The sequence below is a fragment of the Leptonotus elevatus genome, chromosome 19, assembly GCF_054856555.1.
Source record: "Leptonotus elevatus isolate MCC_2025b chromosome 19, RoL_Lele_1.0, whole genome shotgun sequence".
Taxonomy (NCBI): Eukaryota; Metazoa; Chordata; class Actinopteri; order Syngnathiformes; family Syngnathidae; genus Leptonotus; species Leptonotus elevatus.
The window spans coordinates 3,722,471-3,741,675 of NC_141257.1; the positions used below are offsets into that span (position 1 = coordinate 3,722,471).

The 19,205-nt window shown below is 42.8% G+C and overlaps 3 protein-coding genes across 8 annotated transcripts; 2 read left to right on the forward strand and 1 right to left on the reverse strand.

Moving 5' to 3' along the window:
- The first annotated feature begins 854 nt into the window (after positions 1-854).
- Positions 855-10,158, forward strand: sema4ab (sema domain, immunoglobulin domain (Ig), transmembrane domain (TM) and short cytoplasmic domain, (semaphorin) 4Ab). Of its 5 annotated transcripts, XM_086063066.1 has the most exons (15): positions 1,918-2,126; positions 2,822-3,055; positions 3,185-3,345; positions 3,424-3,483; positions 3,877-3,975; positions 4,295-4,388; positions 4,486-4,608; positions 4,688-4,815; positions 4,904-5,085; positions 5,632-5,776; positions 5,862-6,051; positions 6,133-6,248; positions 6,438-6,690; positions 7,482-8,176; positions 10,009-10,158. In XM_086063066.1, the coding sequence occupies exons 2-14, from the start codon at positions 2,956-2,958 to the stop codon at positions 8,159-8,161; spliced, it is 2,331 nt and encodes a 776-aa protein (XP_085919192.1). In that variant the 5' UTR covers positions 1,918-2,126; positions 2,822-2,955; the 3' UTR covers positions 8,162-8,176; positions 10,009-10,158. The 5 variants fall into 5 exon arrangements, with proteins under 5 accessions (XP_085919196.1, XP_085919194.1, XP_085919192.1 ...); XM_086063070.1 differs by lacking the exons at positions 1,918-2,126; positions 10,009-10,158 and adding an exon at positions 855-970 and having other exon boundaries at positions 3,166-3,345; positions 7,482-9,067; XM_086063068.1 differs by lacking the exons at positions 1,918-2,126; positions 10,009-10,158 and adding an exon at positions 855-970 and having other exon boundaries at positions 7,482-9,067.
- Positions 10,078-14,759, forward strand: LOC147157541 (uncharacterized). 2 transcript variants are annotated; one of them, XM_086063071.1, is made up of 9 exons: positions 10,078-10,227; positions 10,733-10,842; positions 11,890-12,003; positions 12,078-12,134; positions 12,315-12,452; positions 13,220-13,267; positions 13,374-13,487; positions 13,908-14,015; positions 14,080-14,759. In XM_086063071.1, the coding sequence occupies exons 2-9, from the start codon at positions 10,741-10,743 to the stop codon at positions 14,164-14,166; spliced, it is 768 nt and encodes a 255-aa protein (XP_085919197.1). In that variant the 5' UTR covers positions 10,078-10,227; positions 10,733-10,740; the 3' UTR covers positions 14,167-14,759. The 2 variants fall into 2 exon arrangements, with proteins under 2 accessions (XP_085919197.1, XP_085919198.1); XM_086063072.1 differs by lacking the exon at positions 13,220-13,267.
- A 1,812-nt stretch (positions 14,760-16,571) lies between these two features.
- Positions 16,572-18,989, reverse strand: LOC147157542 (uncharacterized). Its single transcript, XM_086063035.1, has 2 exons — positions 18,879-18,989; positions 16,572-17,801 (listed from the first exon to the last, which is right to left on the reverse strand). Exon 2 carries the CDS (start codon positions 17,781-17,783, stop codon positions 16,875-16,877), a length of 909 nt encoding a protein of 302 aa, XP_085919161.1. The 5' UTR covers positions 17,784-17,801; positions 18,879-18,989; the 3' UTR covers positions 16,572-16,874.
- Between the last annotated feature and the right edge of the window lie 216 nt (positions 18,990-19,205).

Genomic DNA, 19,205 nt, shown 5'->3' on the forward strand with positions numbered 1-19,205 from the left:
TATTTAGTTAATGAACTCACTAACCTTCTGTCAGCAAGGTGGGATTGCTGATGCTCTTAACCAAAGTATGATATAAATGAATATATCCTGTCATATGCATCAAATTTAATGGGTACAAAAGGTCATACCTGATCAATCATTAACTCACATTATTTTTTCTCTCCTAGTCAGGGTGTTGTCCAAAAGGGTTATGTTTACTTATTAAATGTATTTTATTGGCAGTTGGATGAGATCAGCGTTGACCAGAACCAGTTTGTGAAATAATGTTTGAATAAATTCACTCCTTGTTGCACAATTAACCTGCAGCTATGTTGTCGCAATGATCTCGAATCAAATCAAATTCTTCGGTGGAACGCATCCAATGGTTATCTACATGGTTTTGCAGAACGGCAACATGAAAAATGGTGGACGACCGTCCAATACACAATGACAAACACTCAAAAGAAGCTGCGGCACTGCTGCATCGACAATGTGTCGGGAATCTCCCGTGTTGGACCCCAACAAGAGAGAGACGACAACTGGAACCCACAGTGTTTTGTTTTTTTATGGTTTTGTTTGTTTTTTTGTGTGCTGGAGCATATTAATGGAATTTTAATTCATTTTAAATCTCAATGAAAATATGATTAAGTTTTTGTGACGTCGCCAATGCCGCGGCGGCCATATTTGTTTGACACGTAAGCGGTGAAGGCTAGTTTTGCCCGGCTTTTTAACCACGTGTCTTTTTTTAGGTCACCCCGCTAATCCTGTCTAATCTCCTTTACTTCTGATTAGCCATCGTACCCTCTCCCTATCCTTTCGCTGCTCGAGGTTAACCTGCCCGTAGTTTGAATGCGATTCGTAGACTCGAGATTGGAGTGACTAAAGATCGGTTCTCCGCTCTGCTTTCTGTGGTGGGGGGTGGGGTGGGGGGGACATTCTGTTGAGTCACAGGAATCTACTCATAGAAGATGGATAGCTAAAGACTTGACAGGTACTTGTACAAATTTCACACCAGGGGTGGGGGATTCCCCAACAAGCCAGATCAGGATTAATGACTTGGTAGACATTAAATAAACGTGTGAGGAATGAATGAAGATTTTGTACTAGTCCCGCCTGGGACCATGACAAGTTGCAAACTGTACGCGTAAATTGGGAAGAAGTGTCCGTTTACAATGTAATAGGAACTACAGACACTATAAGATGAAAATGTACATTATAATCTTTTTTTATATATATATCCATTGTTTAGGAAAAGTCGATGCTGTTTTAGCTAAGGTAAGCAAAGCTGCCAACGATTCCGAGTCATTAAGTGAAACGGTGTCATTTTCATTCTCCCTTGTCTTCACATAATTATTTGGAGAGAAATGTTGGAATTGAAAAGTTTTTCAAGACTCAACTTTTTAGCCCTGGAGATGTATAACATAACTGATATTAAGTGATTATAGTTATACAAGGGGAAAAAACATGAGGCTATCTACTTTTTTTTGTTTTGTTTCAAGCTTCCCAAATTTGACCTCCAACATGGCGGACAAACCAATCTTGATCATGTGATGGAAAACTATATTGCTGGGTCCCCTTTGTTCCCCCGTTTCATGTTTGAGCCATTTAAATTGAACAGCGACATTAGTAAAAGGACATAACAGGCTTTAAAGGTGGCGTGAAAAGGAGTTGCAGGCAGAAATTGTGGAACCCAAAAGTCGGGTTGTGCAGCCCGCCAGTCCCTGAGCCCAATCAACCCGCGAGGCATTTGAAATAAAAGTGTTTCATTTTATCTCAGAGGACCATTTACTTGAAGCTGTGACATACCTGAAAAAAAGCTACGTTATTTTTATTTATTTATTATTATTATTTTTTAGAGAGAATGACAGTTTTGACTGTTACCATGAAGACATTTACAGTCATTTACGGTCAATTTACATGTCGTTTACAGGTTGCTTCGCGGGGGGGGGCTGTCACTGTCACACAGGGTCGTGGAAAACCGCTCTCGGTCCACAACCGGTGGGAGGATTCTGTTTGTTGACCTAGCAGAAATACCCCAGTAACCCTCCCACCCCACTCAAGCGCTTCACGGTCAGCGTTTTCTCCACGCCGACACACGTTTTGTCTCGTGGCCGCTTCCAGCTTCAAGCTCTCGAACTGGACAATACGTAAGAACATTGAACATTGTGGATGGCTTCAAATGTGGACGCCTTGTTTGAATTATGGCTATCGACGATACCTGCGAGTTGCGACGATACGAACCGAAGGCTAGTTTGCATAAAACGCGGTTTTGTGGAGGGCAGTACTGACGTTGAGTGTTATATTTCATCTGTTCGTCGAGTTTCGATGGCAGAATTTAGGTTTAATAGTTAACCGGCTCGGAGGCGAGCTAACTGTTAGCATGCAAGCTAACGTATCAGTGCGGCATTCCACCCACAAAAAACGTCATAAAATACAAAACCCAAGACATTTATTTAACTCTGCCCTCCATTTAAATTCACTTTCTTGCTTAATAAGACCAGAAGTAATTAGACTTGTTGCTTAGGAACAATGCGGTTGGATTTCCTACCTGACTAGTATACCTAGCTTACCTACCCATTTTGCTAATTAACAAGGAAGCTCTTTAAGCTAAACTATCCACCCCTCTATTTTTTCAAGGCAGCGCGTTATTTTTGCTTTACTACCTACCTACCTATCCAGTTGGCTAAGCAAGTAGCTGTTTCAGCTTCTATCTACCCACCTACCCTTCTAATTTATCAAGGCAGCTAGTTAAGATTGCGTATTACCTACCTACAATTGTATATTACACCTGATAGTGACTTCGATGTAATAACTGCTCTCAACCAGTTTTTTTCTATCTCAGGTGTCTCAACGATGGCGAGACATGCCAACCAGAAAATGTGGTCTCAAAGAGGGTCGCCGCCCCTACTAATGGCGTCTCCTTGACCCTGCCATTGACGACCATCAGCCCTGCACCTCACCTCAACTTCCACCGCGATGGCAATAGGCTGCCACTTGTTCCCCCTTGCCGTGACTCTGCTGGGCTTGCTGAGCTCGTCTGTGATCAGCCTGACACCTCGGGTCTCCTTCCCCATGGGTGAGTGCAGACTCCCCCCCCCCCCCCAAATTCTGCCTCCATGCCGTTTTAACAGCTGTTCTATTTCATCTCTAATATCTCAACGCGTTGTTGTTGCCTTGGCTTAAAAGTCCCCATGCGCGATCGCAGGTAGTCCCGGGAGACGTCTCACCCGCTTCAGCAGCACTGACGTGGGCAACACCACCACGCTCTTGCTCAGCAGCGGCGGCGACATGCTGTACGTGGGGGGCCGTGACGCCGTGCTGGCGCTGGACGTCAGCCTTGAGGACAGCATCATGCTGAGGAACAAGGTAAAGGGGAGGAGGTGTGGTGAGTAGGAGATGTTACAGTATGGTTGTTTTCACTGGGCACCGTGCTCTCTCTCATAGCTGGACTGGAGACCTTCGGAGAAAGACCTGGAGCAATGTTCCATGAAAGGAAAGAAGATGGCAAGTAGCTTTTTTTTTTGCACACATTTCACAATCCAAAGTTCAGAGTGACATGATGCTTTCTTCTCTATTGGGTTTTAATCATTGTGTAAGGAGTATGCAGTGAATGTGTATAATGCTAATGTTTTCACATTGCTATAGGAAAGCTATTTTATTTATTCTTTTATGAATTGGTAATCAGAATTTTATTCTGGAAAATATTGAAAGCAGCATTGACCTAAAAAAAGTAAAATAAAAAATCAGTGGGTTCAAATAACGTATACTGGGACATACAGTATGTTTTCATATGCCCCAATTTTCATGAGATTCATTTTTGGACAATTTATTTAGTAATATAGAATCCGTATTTTTAATAGTAAATACGTTTATGTGAATAATACATGTTCATTTCAGACGGACTGTCCAAATTTTATCCGCGTGCTGCTGTTCCTGAATGCCACTCACATCTACGCCTGTGGAACATTTGCCTTCAGTCCACGTTGTAGCTTCATTGTAAGTTTGTCTCCCATAATACACTGTATGCTCTGTGAAGAGATTAGGGCTCGACCAAACTGATAGTAGCTCTTTTTAAATGAGCAATAAATCAGCCAATTGTTGTTGTTGTTGTTGTTGTTTTTTTAAACATGTTACAACATAAGACAAATATATGACATTTAAACATCCAGCTTTCAAAAAAATTGGCCGATTATTATTATTATTATTTTTTCTTCTTCTTTTTTTCCCCTGTTGTGAAGTTAAACACATTTACAAAAATCTGTATCCTTCGCGCCATATACCGCTGCAGATTATTGCATCTTGATTTATTTTCTAGAACTCTGACACGTTAACGGTGAGCCTCAAGCCCGATGAGGGACGAGGTCGCTGCCCTTATGATCCCTACCAGCGCAACACTGCTATCATCGTCGGTATGTGACGCCAAGCTCCATACGCTGTTCGCGAATGATAAACGCGTACAGGCCGACAACGTGCTAACGAGAACGGACATTAAATAATGGTCTTCAGACGGAGAGCTGTACACGGGCACGGTGGCCGACTACCGGGGCAACTGGCCCCTCATCTCTCGCCACCTCAGTGAAGGCTCACGCGTGGACCTCAAGCTGGACGACACGCTGGGATGGCTTGAGGGTAAAAGACATGGCGGAGTGCACAGCGTTTATTTTTTATTTTTTGTACATATTAAGTTGTTTTCTCTCTCTCTGTGCAGATCCAACCTTCATCAGCTCCACCTTCATTCCAGACGAGGGCAAAATTTACTTTTTCTTCAGCGAAGTGGGCCGAGAGTACGATTTCATCGACAAGTTTGTCGTCTCCCGCGTTTCCCAAGTCTGCACGGTAACAAGCATGCGGCACAACGTCGATTTGAGGCAATACGGCATATGACTCCGAAATCTTGATTTCGTTTCAACGCGCGCTCTACCAGAGCGACGTCGGAGGCCAGCGGACGCTGCAGCGGCGCTGGACCACCTTTGCCAAAGCGCAGCTGCTGTGCCAGGCCGATGGCGAGTTGCCCTATAACGTCATCCAGGACATCGACAGCCTGCCGCCAGCCGAGGGCGCGCCGACGGACGACACGCTTTTCTACGGCATCTTCACCTCTCAGTGGTCAGTAAGGCGGCACGATGGTCAAAAGCGCTGGCCTTCATCGTAATTCAATGTAGTTTGAAAGTTATGGTTCAACTCTTGCGATGAAGAATTCATAGGGAACCAAATACATAATTGAGAGATCCATAATTGATTTATTAATTAATACAGGAGTGATTTGATGAGTTTATAACGGCATGATTTTCTTTTAAAATGATTCAGTACTTTGATTTCCCAGGGTACTTGAACTCAACACAGTGCATATTTAATTCTGGTGCTGCAGGAATATTTTAAGTGTTTTTAAATTTAAAAAAATCAATCTTTACTATGCACATCAATTTGTTACAGAAGCAGTTTTTTTTTTTTTTTAAGTACTCCAGAAAATAAGTTGATTATACATTTTTTCATAGCAAGGACAAAAGGAAGTAAAGATTCTCCACGGCATATTATAGGACATGTGACTGGTCATCAGGCGTCCACGTGGCTTCTCCTTCACAATGGCGTCTTTAGCATTTTTCATTTTTTCAGAGTCATGCATTGTCGATTTTGTTTCCCCTTTTGACGCAGGTCGGTCAATTCAGGACTGTCGGCCGTGTGCTCGTTCCGCTTGGCGGACGTCAAATCGGCCTTCGCGGGCAGCTACAGGGTCCTCAACCGTGACACGCTGCAGTGGAGCTCGAGGGTGCAAGAGAGGGTGGCCAACCCGGGTGAGGTAAATGTTACTGAGGCACAAAATGGAAACAGACTCATACAGATCATATTTTGTGTTTTACATCTTTGCAAATGTCCGTCTTTAGTGCGGTCTGCACAACGCGTCGGACAACGCCCTGCGCTTCGTTAAGGAGAACTTCCTAGCAGAGGACAGCGTGCGGCCGGCAGGCGGGGGGCTCACTTTGGTGTCGGCCGAGGACAGTTACAGCCATCTGACCGTCCAGAGGGTCCGGGCGGCAGACGGCGTGGACTACACGGTCCTCTTTCTCCTCACAGGTAAGACCTCTAATGTGAGTTTTTTTTTTTTGTTCGGATTGCTAGCGCGTGGGGTGCCAAATTAATTGGGTGGCGTTTCAGAGTCGGGGTACCTTCACAAAGCGGTGCTGCTGCACAGCGGGGCACACGTTGTGGAAGAGGTGCAGGTGTTCCTCAAGCCGCAACCTGTCAAGAGCCTCAAGATGTCCATACCCAAGGTACGGCAACCCAAACCATTCCGTTTGAGTCAAATTGGCATTTTTTTGTAAATGTATCTATACAGCTCATAATCTCTTCATAAAATATTTTAAATATAAAAAAAAAAAATCTTACAATTAAATAAAATACTCTTAAGTAATGTTTGCTCAGCTGAGGTCTCATGAGATTCGCCGCCGTTTCCTCAACAGGGCCTGATCTACGTCGGCACGTCCGAAGGCGTGCTCAGGCTCCCGGTGGCCAACTGCTCCTTCTACTGGACTTGCGCCCAGTGCGTCCTGGCTCGGGACCCCTTCTGCGGGTGGGACGCCGCCCGCCGGGCCTGCGTTCGGGTCTCTGCCGCCCACCTGGGCCAGGACGTGGAAGGCGGCAACGTGGAAAAGGCGTGCAAGAGCATGACGTCGATGCACAGAGCTCTCTTTGGAGCAACCAACCTGCCGGCGGGTAAGCAATTGTTATTTCATCACATTTACGGTTTAAAAAAAACATTTAAGCGCCACAAAATTAGTCTAGTCATTTTAAGACTTTTTCATTAATTAATTTATTTTTGATATACTATGTTAAAATGTCAAAACTAAGAAACAGAAACAGAATGGCTTAAAAAAAAAGTTCACTTGGACATCGAAAGCTTTTTTTTAAATTAGTTTTATTTGTATTTTATATTAGAATTTTTGTTTATCTTTAAATATGTGTAAATTTATTTTTATATATTTGTAAATGTATCTTAATATGAATAATCGTAATATTTAAAAATACATTTAAAACAAATAAATGTAAATGTATTACAATTTTTTTAAAATAACCTGGAAATTAAAAAAACATTTGTACACGTGTCGTATGTATATGTATGAAATTGAAATATCTAATAGATTTTTTTCAACAAATTAAAAAAGAAAAATATTTGGAAAGGGGAGAGAAAAAACTATTTTATTTATATATTTTTGTTTATTCACATTTTTTAAATTCTTATTTTGACTCAGAAATTTCTATTAATTTAAACAAAAAAAACCCAATACAAATGAATTTTAAAAAATCTTAAAAATCTGTGTTTTGCACAATCAGTACAAATTTAAACCAAAATTCTGGTGGGATAAAAAAAAGAAGTAAATAATAAATGAAAAGAAATCACAAACTCCCTCAGTGTAGTGAGGGAGGCGTGTGGTGTCCATTTTGATTCCTTGTGATCAGTCCAGTAGTTTTCCCAGGAGGGTCTCGAGCTATCATCTGCATATCAGCTCCCTGTCCCGCAGGTGAGCCGCTGTCGGTGTCCCTGCACGAAGTGGTGCATCTCCCGTGTCCCGCCGCATCGCGCCTCTCCCGCCAGTCGTGGGAGCGGCCCAACAGCCGCCTGTCCCCGGAGCTCTACCTGCACCTGGACGACGGCAGCCTGAGCTTCGTGGCCACGCCCGCCACTCTGGGCCACTACCTGTGCCTGTCCTCCGAGAACGGCTTCCGGCAGACCATGGCCGTCTACCACGTCAAGCAAAAGAGTGGCCCCCTCCCCCTCCCCCGCCCCTCGGGACCCGAGTCCACGCTGACCACCGCCGGGCAGTTGGGGCGCAACTTCACATTATGGATGGTGAAAGCGGCGCCCAAAGACGCCGCCTTCCAGGACGGGGGCTCGCTACTGTCGGCGCAGACGCCCTCCTATCTCAAGGAGCTGGTGGCTGTGTCCATCCTCTTAGTGCTTTGCCTGAGCGTGCTCCTCACCATCCTCCTCTACGTGGTCAAACAGAGGTGGCGTAGCCGCACCGCCCCGCAGCAGGTGGCGGCGGCGGATTCGGACAGACGGACCCCCACGGAGCACGAGGCCCTCCGAGCGGGGCCGGCGCAGAGCAAGAGCAACTTCCAGGGCTCGCTTTCCAACGGGGCGCTCGCCGCCTCCAACCGACATTTGCCCAACACGCCCATCTGAGCGCCGGCACTTCAGGTAAGGAAGGAAGACCACGTTATTGCAGTACTTTAAATGTCGAAACGTGCCAGGTAAGATGCCACCAAAGGAGTGTTTGGGCCAATAGAAAATAGAGGGAAAAAACTTTACAGAAAAGATTAATGTCCAAATTTTATTAAGAAAAGTTTGTTGAAAAATGTCATTTAGAAAATTGTTACAGAAGGCTTTTTTTTGTTTAATGCAACCGATATTTCGAATGTTTTTTAATGGACGTTAATCTCTATTTAATTAATTTCAGCTTGGCCCTAACACTCGGTTGTAAAATTCCCAGTGGCTTTAGCAAATGCTAGCAGTTAGCATTTGATGCCACAGGATTTCGTAGAAAAATGTAAATTGTTGTTCGTAGGAAATCAATGTTTGCACACGTTTGTCGTCACCAACTTGATGGAACTCTTTTGTGTGATTTTTCTACTAAACTGTGGCGTGTTATGGGATAGCATTGCCGCTCCTGAACGTGCCTTGGTTCCACTGCAACACTTGGACCCTGTAATAATGTGACTACTGAACCAGTTTGTGTGTTCATTTTCAATGGTAAATGTGAATATGGTACTAATGTGCTCCGTGACCACTTTTAGTTCTCTACGGGGGAGAACCCGGGACCAAATATGCTGTTTTTAACTCACCCAGGGACAAAAATTTGTTTGGGGGGGGGGGGGGGGGGTAATGGCCTATTTTCACATCTGGACCGAATCCTTAGGGGGAGAACACAGCTGTCACAGCAGGGAAGAAAAGATGAAATCCAACCACTTTCATAATAAATATTGTGCGACATGAATGTCTTTTAATGTCAGTCGTGACGTAGCCTTTATTGTCTTTGTGCAGGTGTACCTAATGGCTGCCATTTAAGAATACAATATTGTTTACACAGTACAGTATTGTTTTAAATGTGCTCTGCAGCGCTACCATGTGGCCAAAGAGGTGAAATGCACCTTTAGAAAAAGCTTGTTAAAGTGTAAATTAAAAAAAAATCATGCTGAAAAAATACTCATTTGAAATATGTATTTATATTTTATATATGTATATATTTTTTATTTATTTTTATTTTATTTTTTATTTTTATTTTTACAATAAAATATTAAAATAAATATTGATGTAAATACAAGCAAAATTCCTTAGATTCTATTTTGTTATTTTCATTTATTTTACACACTCGATCAATGGAAATTGTTGTCACGCTTTATTTGTTTTTTTGTGTATATAGAGTGAAATGCAAATAGAAAAATAAATGATTTTTTTTCTCCCATGGGTATATTTAAAATTTATATCAATGCATTTTAAATAAATGTAAAAAAATTAAGTTCAATTTTAAATTATTTTACTTTAATACAACTATTTAAAATATTGGCACATAAATTATAACGTGTACATATAGTATAAAAAAGTAACTTTATTCATAAACCAAAAGATATGCATTCATTATATTTTAAAGTTATATAAAATTATTTATCAAAAATTTATCTAGTAGCGGAAATACGGGATTTATCGTTTTCATTTATGATGCCTCATTGGCGCAATCATACTATAATCGATTAATAGAACAATGATCTATTTTTTTTCATAAAAAGCTCAAAAGCTAAACAGAAGCATAATCAATATATTTTTAAAAAAATACAAAAAACAGTCGATCCAATTTACATGAATCCCATTTTTTTTAAAAAAAACTGAAAAACCCCCATTAACAATAACATTCGGTTAGCTCTGGGAGTTTTTATTTATTTGTAATTCTTAATTTACATTAATTATCAAATGACATTTCTTGTTTGTTACACATTTGAGAGACTTCAGAGATTTAATCAATAAATCATTTGCAGCATAACCATGTGATGACATCACCAGAGTACTTCCCTTCCCTCCCTCCCGTCCGTCCTGGAATTGCAAGTCTGCGAAAAGTCTGCAGCGGCCCGTTTGCTGCAGTGCAATCACACGCACACGCGCACACACACACACATTCTCACACTCTTATTTTAGCAGCCTGCCTGCACGGCAACAACATCCTGACCCAGAGGAGGTTCCTCGGTGACTCAGCACAGGTAAGAACATCATTTCTCTTTTATTTATTTATATTTTTTTTAAATACGTGTTCCTAATGAGCTGCGTGAGGGCTTGGGTGTCTTGTATACGATGTCGCTCTGGACCCACAGCCAGCTTCATACTGCAGCTGCATCCCACTTTTGGTGCAGTGTACCTTGAAAAAGTCCGCTGCAGTGATAAATATTTGATTACACGTTTCATTTTATAGTCAACAAAGGCGGCATTATTAAATCAAATGTTTAAAAAAAAAAATCTGCATTTGCACTGCATGATATGGAGAGGGAGACGGACGGAGGGCGTGCCGAATGTTTTGGCTCGGCACCTGCCCCTTTAAGAGGCCTCTCTCGTTCACCCGAGTCGGATAGAGGACACAACCAAAGAGGCACTCACCTACATTTACAACCAATTGGTTGATAAAGATGTGCCAATTCATGTGTTGCATATAATGAACTACCTCATGACTAGCGTTAAGCATGTCCCGAAACTTGTGTGTCAATCTCAAAGGTTGCAAGATGGCCCAGAACGACCCGAAAGAGCCGACGACGCCCCCGCCAGGGACGCTGAGCCCGGGTCAGCTGCAGTCCCACTTCAAGATGGAGCCAAAGACTTTGGGGGTGAGCGAGTAGTCATGTGACCGTTTTGGGATCCCAATGAGACCAGTTCAAATGCTAACATGCTATCAGTCTGCTAGGCGTTAGCATCCTGAGTACTGGAAGGAGTCAAACTCCAAATCAAGATGATTCGAAAAGTCTAGTGAGATTGGATAAAATTCTAACGGATGTTTTGCCAACATCGCTCTACATGGATTATACGACTATAAATCGTGGTAATAGTGTACCATTTTCGAAAACTTAATTACATCAGTTGGCATACTAAACTGAAACAAAATAGCAACTTGTGTACAGAAGGCGGACCCACAAGGATTTTGCTGCTATCAATCCCAGTCGTCATTCACTACAGAAATTTGCATAAGATTAGCTCAAATGCTAACATGTTCTCTGTCTGCTAAAAAAAATAGCAATTTGGATACAAAAAAAACAAAATGGGTGGTCCTTTAAACGTGTTTCAATCCTAGTAGCCATATTTGCCATTACAAAAGCCTAATTAAACAACATAAAATGCTAACAGTTATACTAAACTGAATTATCATATCAACTTGGGTATAGAAAACGCTAAGCAAGTGCCAAATTGTTTACGTCATGCGAGCCTTTTTGTTTAGGGATTATTTCAAAAGGCTAGTTGGGCTGAATCAATTGCTAACATGCTAACATTGGTCCTAATATTCATGTAGCTCACATGCTAGCTATAAAATGCTAACACACTAATCTTTGGCCTTCTAAACAATAGCAACTTGAGTGCAAAAAGCGCAAAGGCACATTCTAATGTATGTTAAAACATGCTCTGTAGTCATGGAACTATTTAGTATTTATATATAGAACTATTTGAAAAAGCTGACGAGACCAGCTAGAATGCTAACATGCTAGCGGTTGCTATGCTAAGGTAGTGAGTACATAAAGCACTATACCAAATTCCAAAATGTGATGACCATCAATCCTTGTGCTTATGTGTCTTTTATTTATTTATTTTTTTCTTATTTGAAAAGCTAACCGCTAACATGCTATCATTGTGCTTAACAATAGTGGCTATCTTGTCTTCTTCAGGCCATCCAGCTGGTCATCGCGGTGTTGATCCTGTGCCTGAGCATGTCGGTGCTGCGGGTGCACGAGATCCACTTCACGGCCGACGTGGCGCTCTTCCTTGTCGTGGTCATTCAGGTTGGGATGATGTTTAGCATTTGCCCCGCCCAATGTCCTTCGCTGAGCCGCCGGATCTTCTTTCTGTCGACCAGGTCATCTTGTCGGGTTCCGTGTTGATCCACAGTGGGAGGAGGCCCACTCTGTTTTGGGTGAGTGGGTTTTCCATGATTGTTTACAGTTGCGTGCAAAATAACTTAACGACAAGGAGCCACATGCTGCTTCACCAAGTAGCGATACTTCCACTCCAGTTTTAATCAATCAAATGTATTTATAGTTTTAATGTCTATTTTGTTGACGGTACAAAATGGTGCACTGGATTGTTTTTGCAGGTAAAATGCGCCCTCGTTCTTCATCTGATAAGTGCCGCGTTCGCCACCGCCGCCCTGGGGCTGATGTCCAAGCACCTCCCGTACAGGCAGGACTCGTACCACTGTGAACACTGCCGCCGGCTGGAGTACCACGCCGTGGTAATGCAACCGGAGCGAGTGCTTGCTTGTTTTTTTTGCATTTCATTACAGTGTACCGCCGAACCTAATCGAGCTAACGTAATGAAGCGGTCGCTTAATGAATCGAGTCTTGTCCGGTGCAAGACTGAAACAATGTGTTTGCAAGACGTAAGGAAATAAGGTGGGATACGTTCCAGACCCACCGGCCACTAGATGTTTGTAATTCAAAATTTGGTTGCAGATGTAACGGCCAATCAAAATTCAAAATGTCGTATCACAACCCAAATGTACATTTTTGGGTATAAGCAAGTTTACAGTCACCATCATTGCCGAGCCGTACCAATAACGTTTATGTATTGTTTCATTATTATTCTTTAGCACCTGTTCTATCAAAATAATGCTTAAACAATTGCTTCAATTTGTTTATCATCTTGGGTAGAAGTTACACATAAAAACATTTTTAAAAATTAAAAAAAAAAATCATCGCAAGTAGCTTAATGCTAATATATAATGTGAAACACCATTGACAGGATACCAAAATTAGCATCGATCTTAAGACAACACATTCAAACAGAGCAGACCTTGTCATGTTTTCATTCATCTTTATTACGCGTCATCTCTTTGCACTCTAAATTCTGATATGTACTGTAAAAAATTTAGTTTAAAAAAATGATTCAAAATCCACATTATAGGACGGGGGTTGACTGTATTTCAAAAATGAAAAACTGCTAACGTGCTAACAGTCGACGACCGGCCAAAGACGACTTTTTGATGTTTTGTCTTCGCAGCTACATTGTTTCAGGAAATGCACCGAGCTGATCGAGCAAAAGTGCAAAGTAAGCGGACAGCCATTGTTTACTTCAATCTTGTACTGTTCGGGCATTCTTCCCGCTTACAATATTTTTTGCCTATGTGCTAAATGGGCGCATTTTGTGTGTTTAGATGCTGATCGACGGCATCCTGGCAACCCTGGTGATCTTCCTGGTGCTGGAGCTGCTCATCTGCATCACCGCCATGCTCTTCGGCCTCACCGTGCTCGCCGCGCGCAGGACGCAGGTCCTCAACTCACCTGGCCTTCCTTTCAGGACGTTTCTTTTGCTGCACGCGCACATACATGTATACGCGCGCACGTGTATACATGTATGTGCGCGCGCGCGTATACATGTATGTGCGCGCGCGCGCACGTGTATACATGTATGTGCGCGCGCGCGCACGTACGTGCGTACGTGCGCGCGCGCGTACGTATGTATGTATGTGCGTGCACGCGCATGCATGTACGTGCACTTATAAGGTTCACGCACATGCACTTATAAGTGCACGCATGAGGTTTTAAAACTCTTGTTAACAAAAATGGGAAAAAATGTTAAACTAATAAAAATAGTTCAAATGAATTTTTTAAGTCTATAGCCGTCAATGGCAGTGAATGAGTTAATAATTAATGAATAATTCTGATGATTGCATTTGTTTCCTGTTCAGGCTTCAAGTGAGAGACCTCGCTACCCACAGACCCGACCGCCGCCGTCTCCGGTTGTTCAGGCTGTTCGGGCGACGCCCCCGGCTGCGGCCGAGTTCGCTGCATCCCAGGTATCGCACGCACGCACACAGACACACACAGACACACACACACTGACTGTTTGCATGTGAACAGGTAGCGGTGGTGGTAACGGAACCCGACTCGGATCTGGTGGAAGACATCGCCACCCCGCCCACGGAACCTCAAGTGGAACCCATTTAAACAGCCTTCTCACACACACACACTCGACTTGAAGTAAATAAATCCCGATGCCACACGTGGTGCTGCAGAACAACGTGGCACCTGACAAACGTGGTTGGAATGCGAGCTCTCGGAGAGAGAAAAAAAAAGTTCAGTCACATATAAGCCACTATAGTGAAATATTTGTATGTATTATACGACGTTCAATGTGTATGATATTATATCGTCGCATCACAAAAATAATGTAGCGTTTTTCTGCAAATGGTGGCCAGCGTGTTAATAATGCAGATAGGCTGGGCGTCGACTTGTAATTTTTGGGAAAATCACCTTGCATATTGGCCATTACGGACGAATGAATAATAATGGAAATGTAGTGAATGAGATTTCTTTTACGTGACGGCTAATAATTGAAGTTTTTTTTCCCTTGATGATCTCGAACACGTGTTTGTCATTTTCTTGGCTTCCCACATTACATAAAAGAGCATTCATTTCTGCTGTGTACTTATATTAGTGATGTATATAATTACTATCTTTTATCACTGGTCTATTAGCATTCCGAGGCACATGATGTATATTGTGTAAAAGTGTCTTAATAAAAAGCTTTCAATCATAAATAGATAACATGATGATTTTTGTGACTCTCCCATTACGTTTGTCTCCAGTGTTCACAAAAACACTTTTCATACTTTTATGGTAAAACCAACTTAAGTTTTGTTTCGTTAAAATCGAGGGTCTTAAAAAAACATCTCAAAAGGAAAACCATTTTTTGCACTTGGTTGAAAGGGTTGAAATCTCACTGTGTCCTTCAAGGAACTCACTTGTGTACCTCGGACGCCACCTACTGGACAACTCAATGTGGGGACAAAATCCTTTTCAGTCATGGACGCAACAGATCTGCTGGTGTCGCCATCTGGGAATGTTGTTCAGTATAAAGCAGGACTTTTAAGAACATTTGTGACTCTGACATTGAATTGTTTGAGCTGGATGCAGCTGTTAGACAACGCTCCTTATGGAAATCTCCTGGACAGGATGCTCTATCGGCAGTCTTCGAGAAACCCTTTTGGGATGATTCTTAAGTAAAAAAAAACAACTATAAATTGCCCTTTAAAAAATTGTAAATAAATGGTTGTTTTTTTGTGCAAATAAAAAATATGTCATCTATCCAGATGTGGTGTGGTTTGTGTTGACCAACACTTTTCCCAACGCATGCCATTCCAATCAGGGGAAGCCTGATAACGATCCTCACCTGCTTTGGAATATGGAGACGTGGACAACAGGCTGGATAGTGTGCCCCGAGTTACGCGGTAACCGAAACCTTTGACCACACGGCCAGTTCATCCGCCAAGAAATCCGAGTCTTGTCGCATTTATTGAGTTCATATACTCATGTGGGAATCCTCTAAATACACAAGTGAAAGGTCGAAAGCTTTTAACTATGATGGCCGAATAGTATATAACTTCACCTCCGGTTCAAGTGATCTTGGTTCGATCCTAGTTAGCGCACCCTCTAGCTAACATACATAACGACGAAATCTAAAGGACAGAAACGAGGCTCGAACACGAGAACAAGTAAACCGAAGGTAATGTCGTATCCCATACGATCATCTCGGCTTTGACAACTTTGGCACTTTTGGTTCTATTCATAGTGACTAATATCAAAAACATATTAACCAACAGACTGGCCACTAAAAGCCCTTCAATTACAGTATATTCAAACTTCAACACAGTTCTATAGTAACTATTTTAATAAGCGAAAAATCCTGTGAAGCCATTTAAAAAAAAAACGTAAAATGATCCAAATGCTCTGATTTCAGCCTCTCAACCGTCATTCACTTTTCTATATCCGTCATGAAATAAGACTTAATAAGATTTTTATGTATTTTATCAAAATTTGCAAACATCTGCTTTGACATTGGAAAAAACAACGACCACACCAGTAAGGGAATCCGTTTCAAAAAAAGGTTAGCGATTACTTTTGCGGTTATGACGTCACGGCAGGCGAAGATGTGAGGATCTAAAAACTCTGCTGACGCGCGCCTTCTTTTTTTTTAAACCAATTTTACTTGCTTGTATATCCAAATGGCCAACATATCGAAAACACGGGCAAGGCACTTACTTAGTTTGCCGGGCAAGGTACCTTTCGAAGACAGCAAGAAGTGACGTTCTCTTCGTTGCACTTCACGGCTGGACGCCAAATTGATTTCGAGTTCCACTGGATTCCAAATTGATTGCTTTTGCACGGTCAACATAATTTTTTTTTCTCCTCACACTCACATCATCTGGTGATCAATTACACACACACACACACACTCCTTAACACAGGTGAGCCCACTTATTAATAAGCTAATCATCGTAGGAGAATGTGCGGCCCTTGCGCGCGTGCACGTCACACATGCACACAACCCAAAACAGGAAGAGACCACCAAATATGGCGCCAACAATTACAAAATCATTTTAATCACTTAACAATACAAAATAAACAGCAATCATTGGTTAATGAACAATAATCAGGAGAAAATATTTTTTTTTTTAATACAATTTACCGGATTATTCCATTGAATAATCATTTCTAAAAATAGCCCATAGTGACAGCACGCGACGGATTGTTCATCAAGCGCGCCGTTTGGACACTTGTGATGTCACTTCTGGGCAGTGGCCCCCTCCTCGCGCTCTCCCGTCTCCCGTCTCCCGTTCCCTTCGCTCCTCTCCGGTGGCGGCGACCGACGGAGCCTAGCTTGGGACTTGGGCTTTGGGACGTCGCCTTTTGCGCGGCGCCCCGTCTTCGCCCAGCGTCGACTGAGGGCGTCCCGGAGGGCGCATCGAGGCGGGGTTGCGCAGGTGGGCGCCCCGTTTGGATTGGGACTTACGCGGTCGACCCGGTTTGCGGGGGGGTGGGATCGGGGCTTCTTCCGCGGGTTCCACCAGAGGATACTTCCTGGGACTGCCTCTTTTCCGCGGGGGTCCGTCGTACGAGGCGGCGGGACGTTTTACGGCATCCGACTTGCGAGGACGAAGTCTGCCCCGATAACCAGCTGGGCCTCCCCCTGCATCTCCGGCGCTAGGATGCTTCCTTGGTTGGCCCCGCCCTCTTTTGGGGCTGGGTGGCGCCCGCCGCTCGGCACTGCTCTTCCTCGGTTTTCCTCTGCGCCGCGGGGACGCGACGCCGTTGGGCGAGTTGTTGTCATCGCCGTCTAACTCAATGAGAGGCTCCTTTTTTCGCCCCGCTTCGTCGCTCTCATCCTCGCTTGTGACTTTCTCGGCCTTGCGCTTGCCGGAACCTTTGGGACGCCCTCGTCCCCTTTTGGGCGCGTCCAAGCCATTGTTGTCGGCCGCCTTTTCCACTGAGCGCTTGCTGCCGGAGCCCTTTGGCCGGCCCCTCTTCTTGGGCACGCGAACTTCGCCGCCGCTCATGTTCTCGAAACCCGGGGCGGGGCTGCTGTTGGCGATGCCTGAAACAATCTCTGTGAGGTTTACGTCGGGATCGTTGATCTGCGGCTTCTTGGAACCTTTCGGTCGTCCCCTGCCCCTTTTCACCACGACGATGGCAGAAATGTCCTCGCTGGACTCCTGTTGGCTCGGAGCGTTGCCTTGCTCTTCAACCATTTTCAGCTCTTTCTCCCTGCCGTTCGCATGAACCATTTTCGATTAAGTTGGCACCTGAAAGAAGAAGAAAAAAAGTCTTCATAGGAAAGGAGCAGGCAAGAGACAGAAGGGGGTGTGGCGTTACTCAATAAATGCAATTTGATGTCTAAATGATAAATTATTGATCAGTTTAATCTTTTAACACCAAGAATTGTGTATACATTCACTTTTTTAAATTATTGTATTTCTCATAGCCTACACGAATGGCGCTGCCCTCTGCTGGCCATTCTGCGTAATGCAAGACGAAATGGAACTTTTAGCTCAATTTTTCTTAAACAGTTTAGCAATATTTCAGATACAAAAAATAGCATCGTGCAAGTCATTAAACTTACAATCCAAAAACAAAACACATTTTACTTTAAATACACTATAAAATTACTGACTGTAGCCCCATTTAAGTTATTGTTTTTTTTGCAATAAAGCAGTTAGAAATATCCTTATTAAAATGACATTGATTCAAAAATAAACTACTTAAGTAAAGGATAATCTAAACACTCACCTAGTATTTAAATAAAATCATGAATATATATTTTTGAACAAATATATAAATGTTACATTTAATAAAGCGTAGTCAGTCATTTAAATATGTACCAGTACCGTTTTCACTATTTTTGCCATTTTCCCCAACACAAACGCTGGCTCATTAAAAATAATAAACCACCCGAAAAAGTCCCAAAAATGTGACAATAATATTTTCTTAAGATATAAAACACGCAAAATTAAGCGAAAAGGTCGTTTTATTCCATTACTGCCGTCGTGTGTTATCACTTATCAGGGCCCCTGTTAATTCCTGGACATCACTCTTAAAAATGTTTGGAAGACGTACACAACTCAAGTGTTTCCCCCAGTGCCGATTATCCTTTACAATAATAATACAGCGTCACATTAAATCTATTCGGAATATTAAACGCACGAAACGAAAAAAAAAATCGCTCATATATTTGAAAACCGACCACTCACGTCCATTATTTTACAGCAAACAATCTTACGGAGCGTGTTTTTTTCTACGTGATAGCTGGTTTTCAAATCAACCGCGGCGAGCAAATATCGCCGTTCAAAATATCGTGCACGGCCGAACGCCGGTGCACTTACCTTTAAAGTGTCCCCAAGATGTGTTTGAATTGACTTTGCACAAACATTTGCCTGAAACATTCGTCGACAGAACGCCCCCTTCCTCCCCAACAAAATAAATGCTGTTGGCGGTCCGGCCATTACAATCTATCCGGGTAGGAACGACATGTTTCGTCACTTTGATTCCTACATCTTTTTAAAAATGTATTTATTTAAATGAAAGCGAACATATTAAATTCACATTTTAAGGAAACAAATAAAAACAATAATTTTTTATTAATTAAATAGTTGTAATATTCCTAAGGGGGGGGGGGGGGGGGTCAAACTTTATTGACCGCTCTCCTCCCC

Bases quoted from the DNA above. Each gene is read 5' to 3' on its own strand.
- sema4ab (XM_086063068.1), top strand. From the start codon at position 2,956: ATGGCAATAGGCTGCCACTTGTTCCCCCTTGCCGTGACTCTGCTGGGC. The intron at 3,976-4,294 runs GTAAGTTTGTCT...TTTATTTTCTAG, and splicing joins GTCCACGTTGTAGCTTCATT to AACTCTGACACGTTAACGGT. The intron at 5,086-5,631 runs GTCAGTAAGGCG...CTTTTGACGCAG, and splicing joins GGCATCTTCACCTCTCAGTG to GTCGGTCAATTCAGGACTGT.
- LOC147157541 (XM_086063071.1), top strand. From the start codon at position 10,741: ATGGCCCAGAACGACCCGAAAGAGCCGACGACGCCCCCGCCAGGGACG. The intron at 12,135-12,314 runs GTGAGTGGGTTT...TTGTTTTTGCAG, and splicing joins GGAGGCCCACTCTGTTTTGG to GTAAAATGCGCCCTCGTTCT. The intron at 14,016-14,079 runs GTATCGCACGCA...GCATGTGAACAG, and splicing joins CCGAGTTCGCTGCATCCCAG to GTAGCGGTGGTGGTAACGGA.
- LOC147157542 (XM_086063035.1), bottom strand. From the start codon at position 17,783: ATGGTTCATGCGAACGGCAGGGAGAAAGAGCTGAAAATGGTTGAAGAG.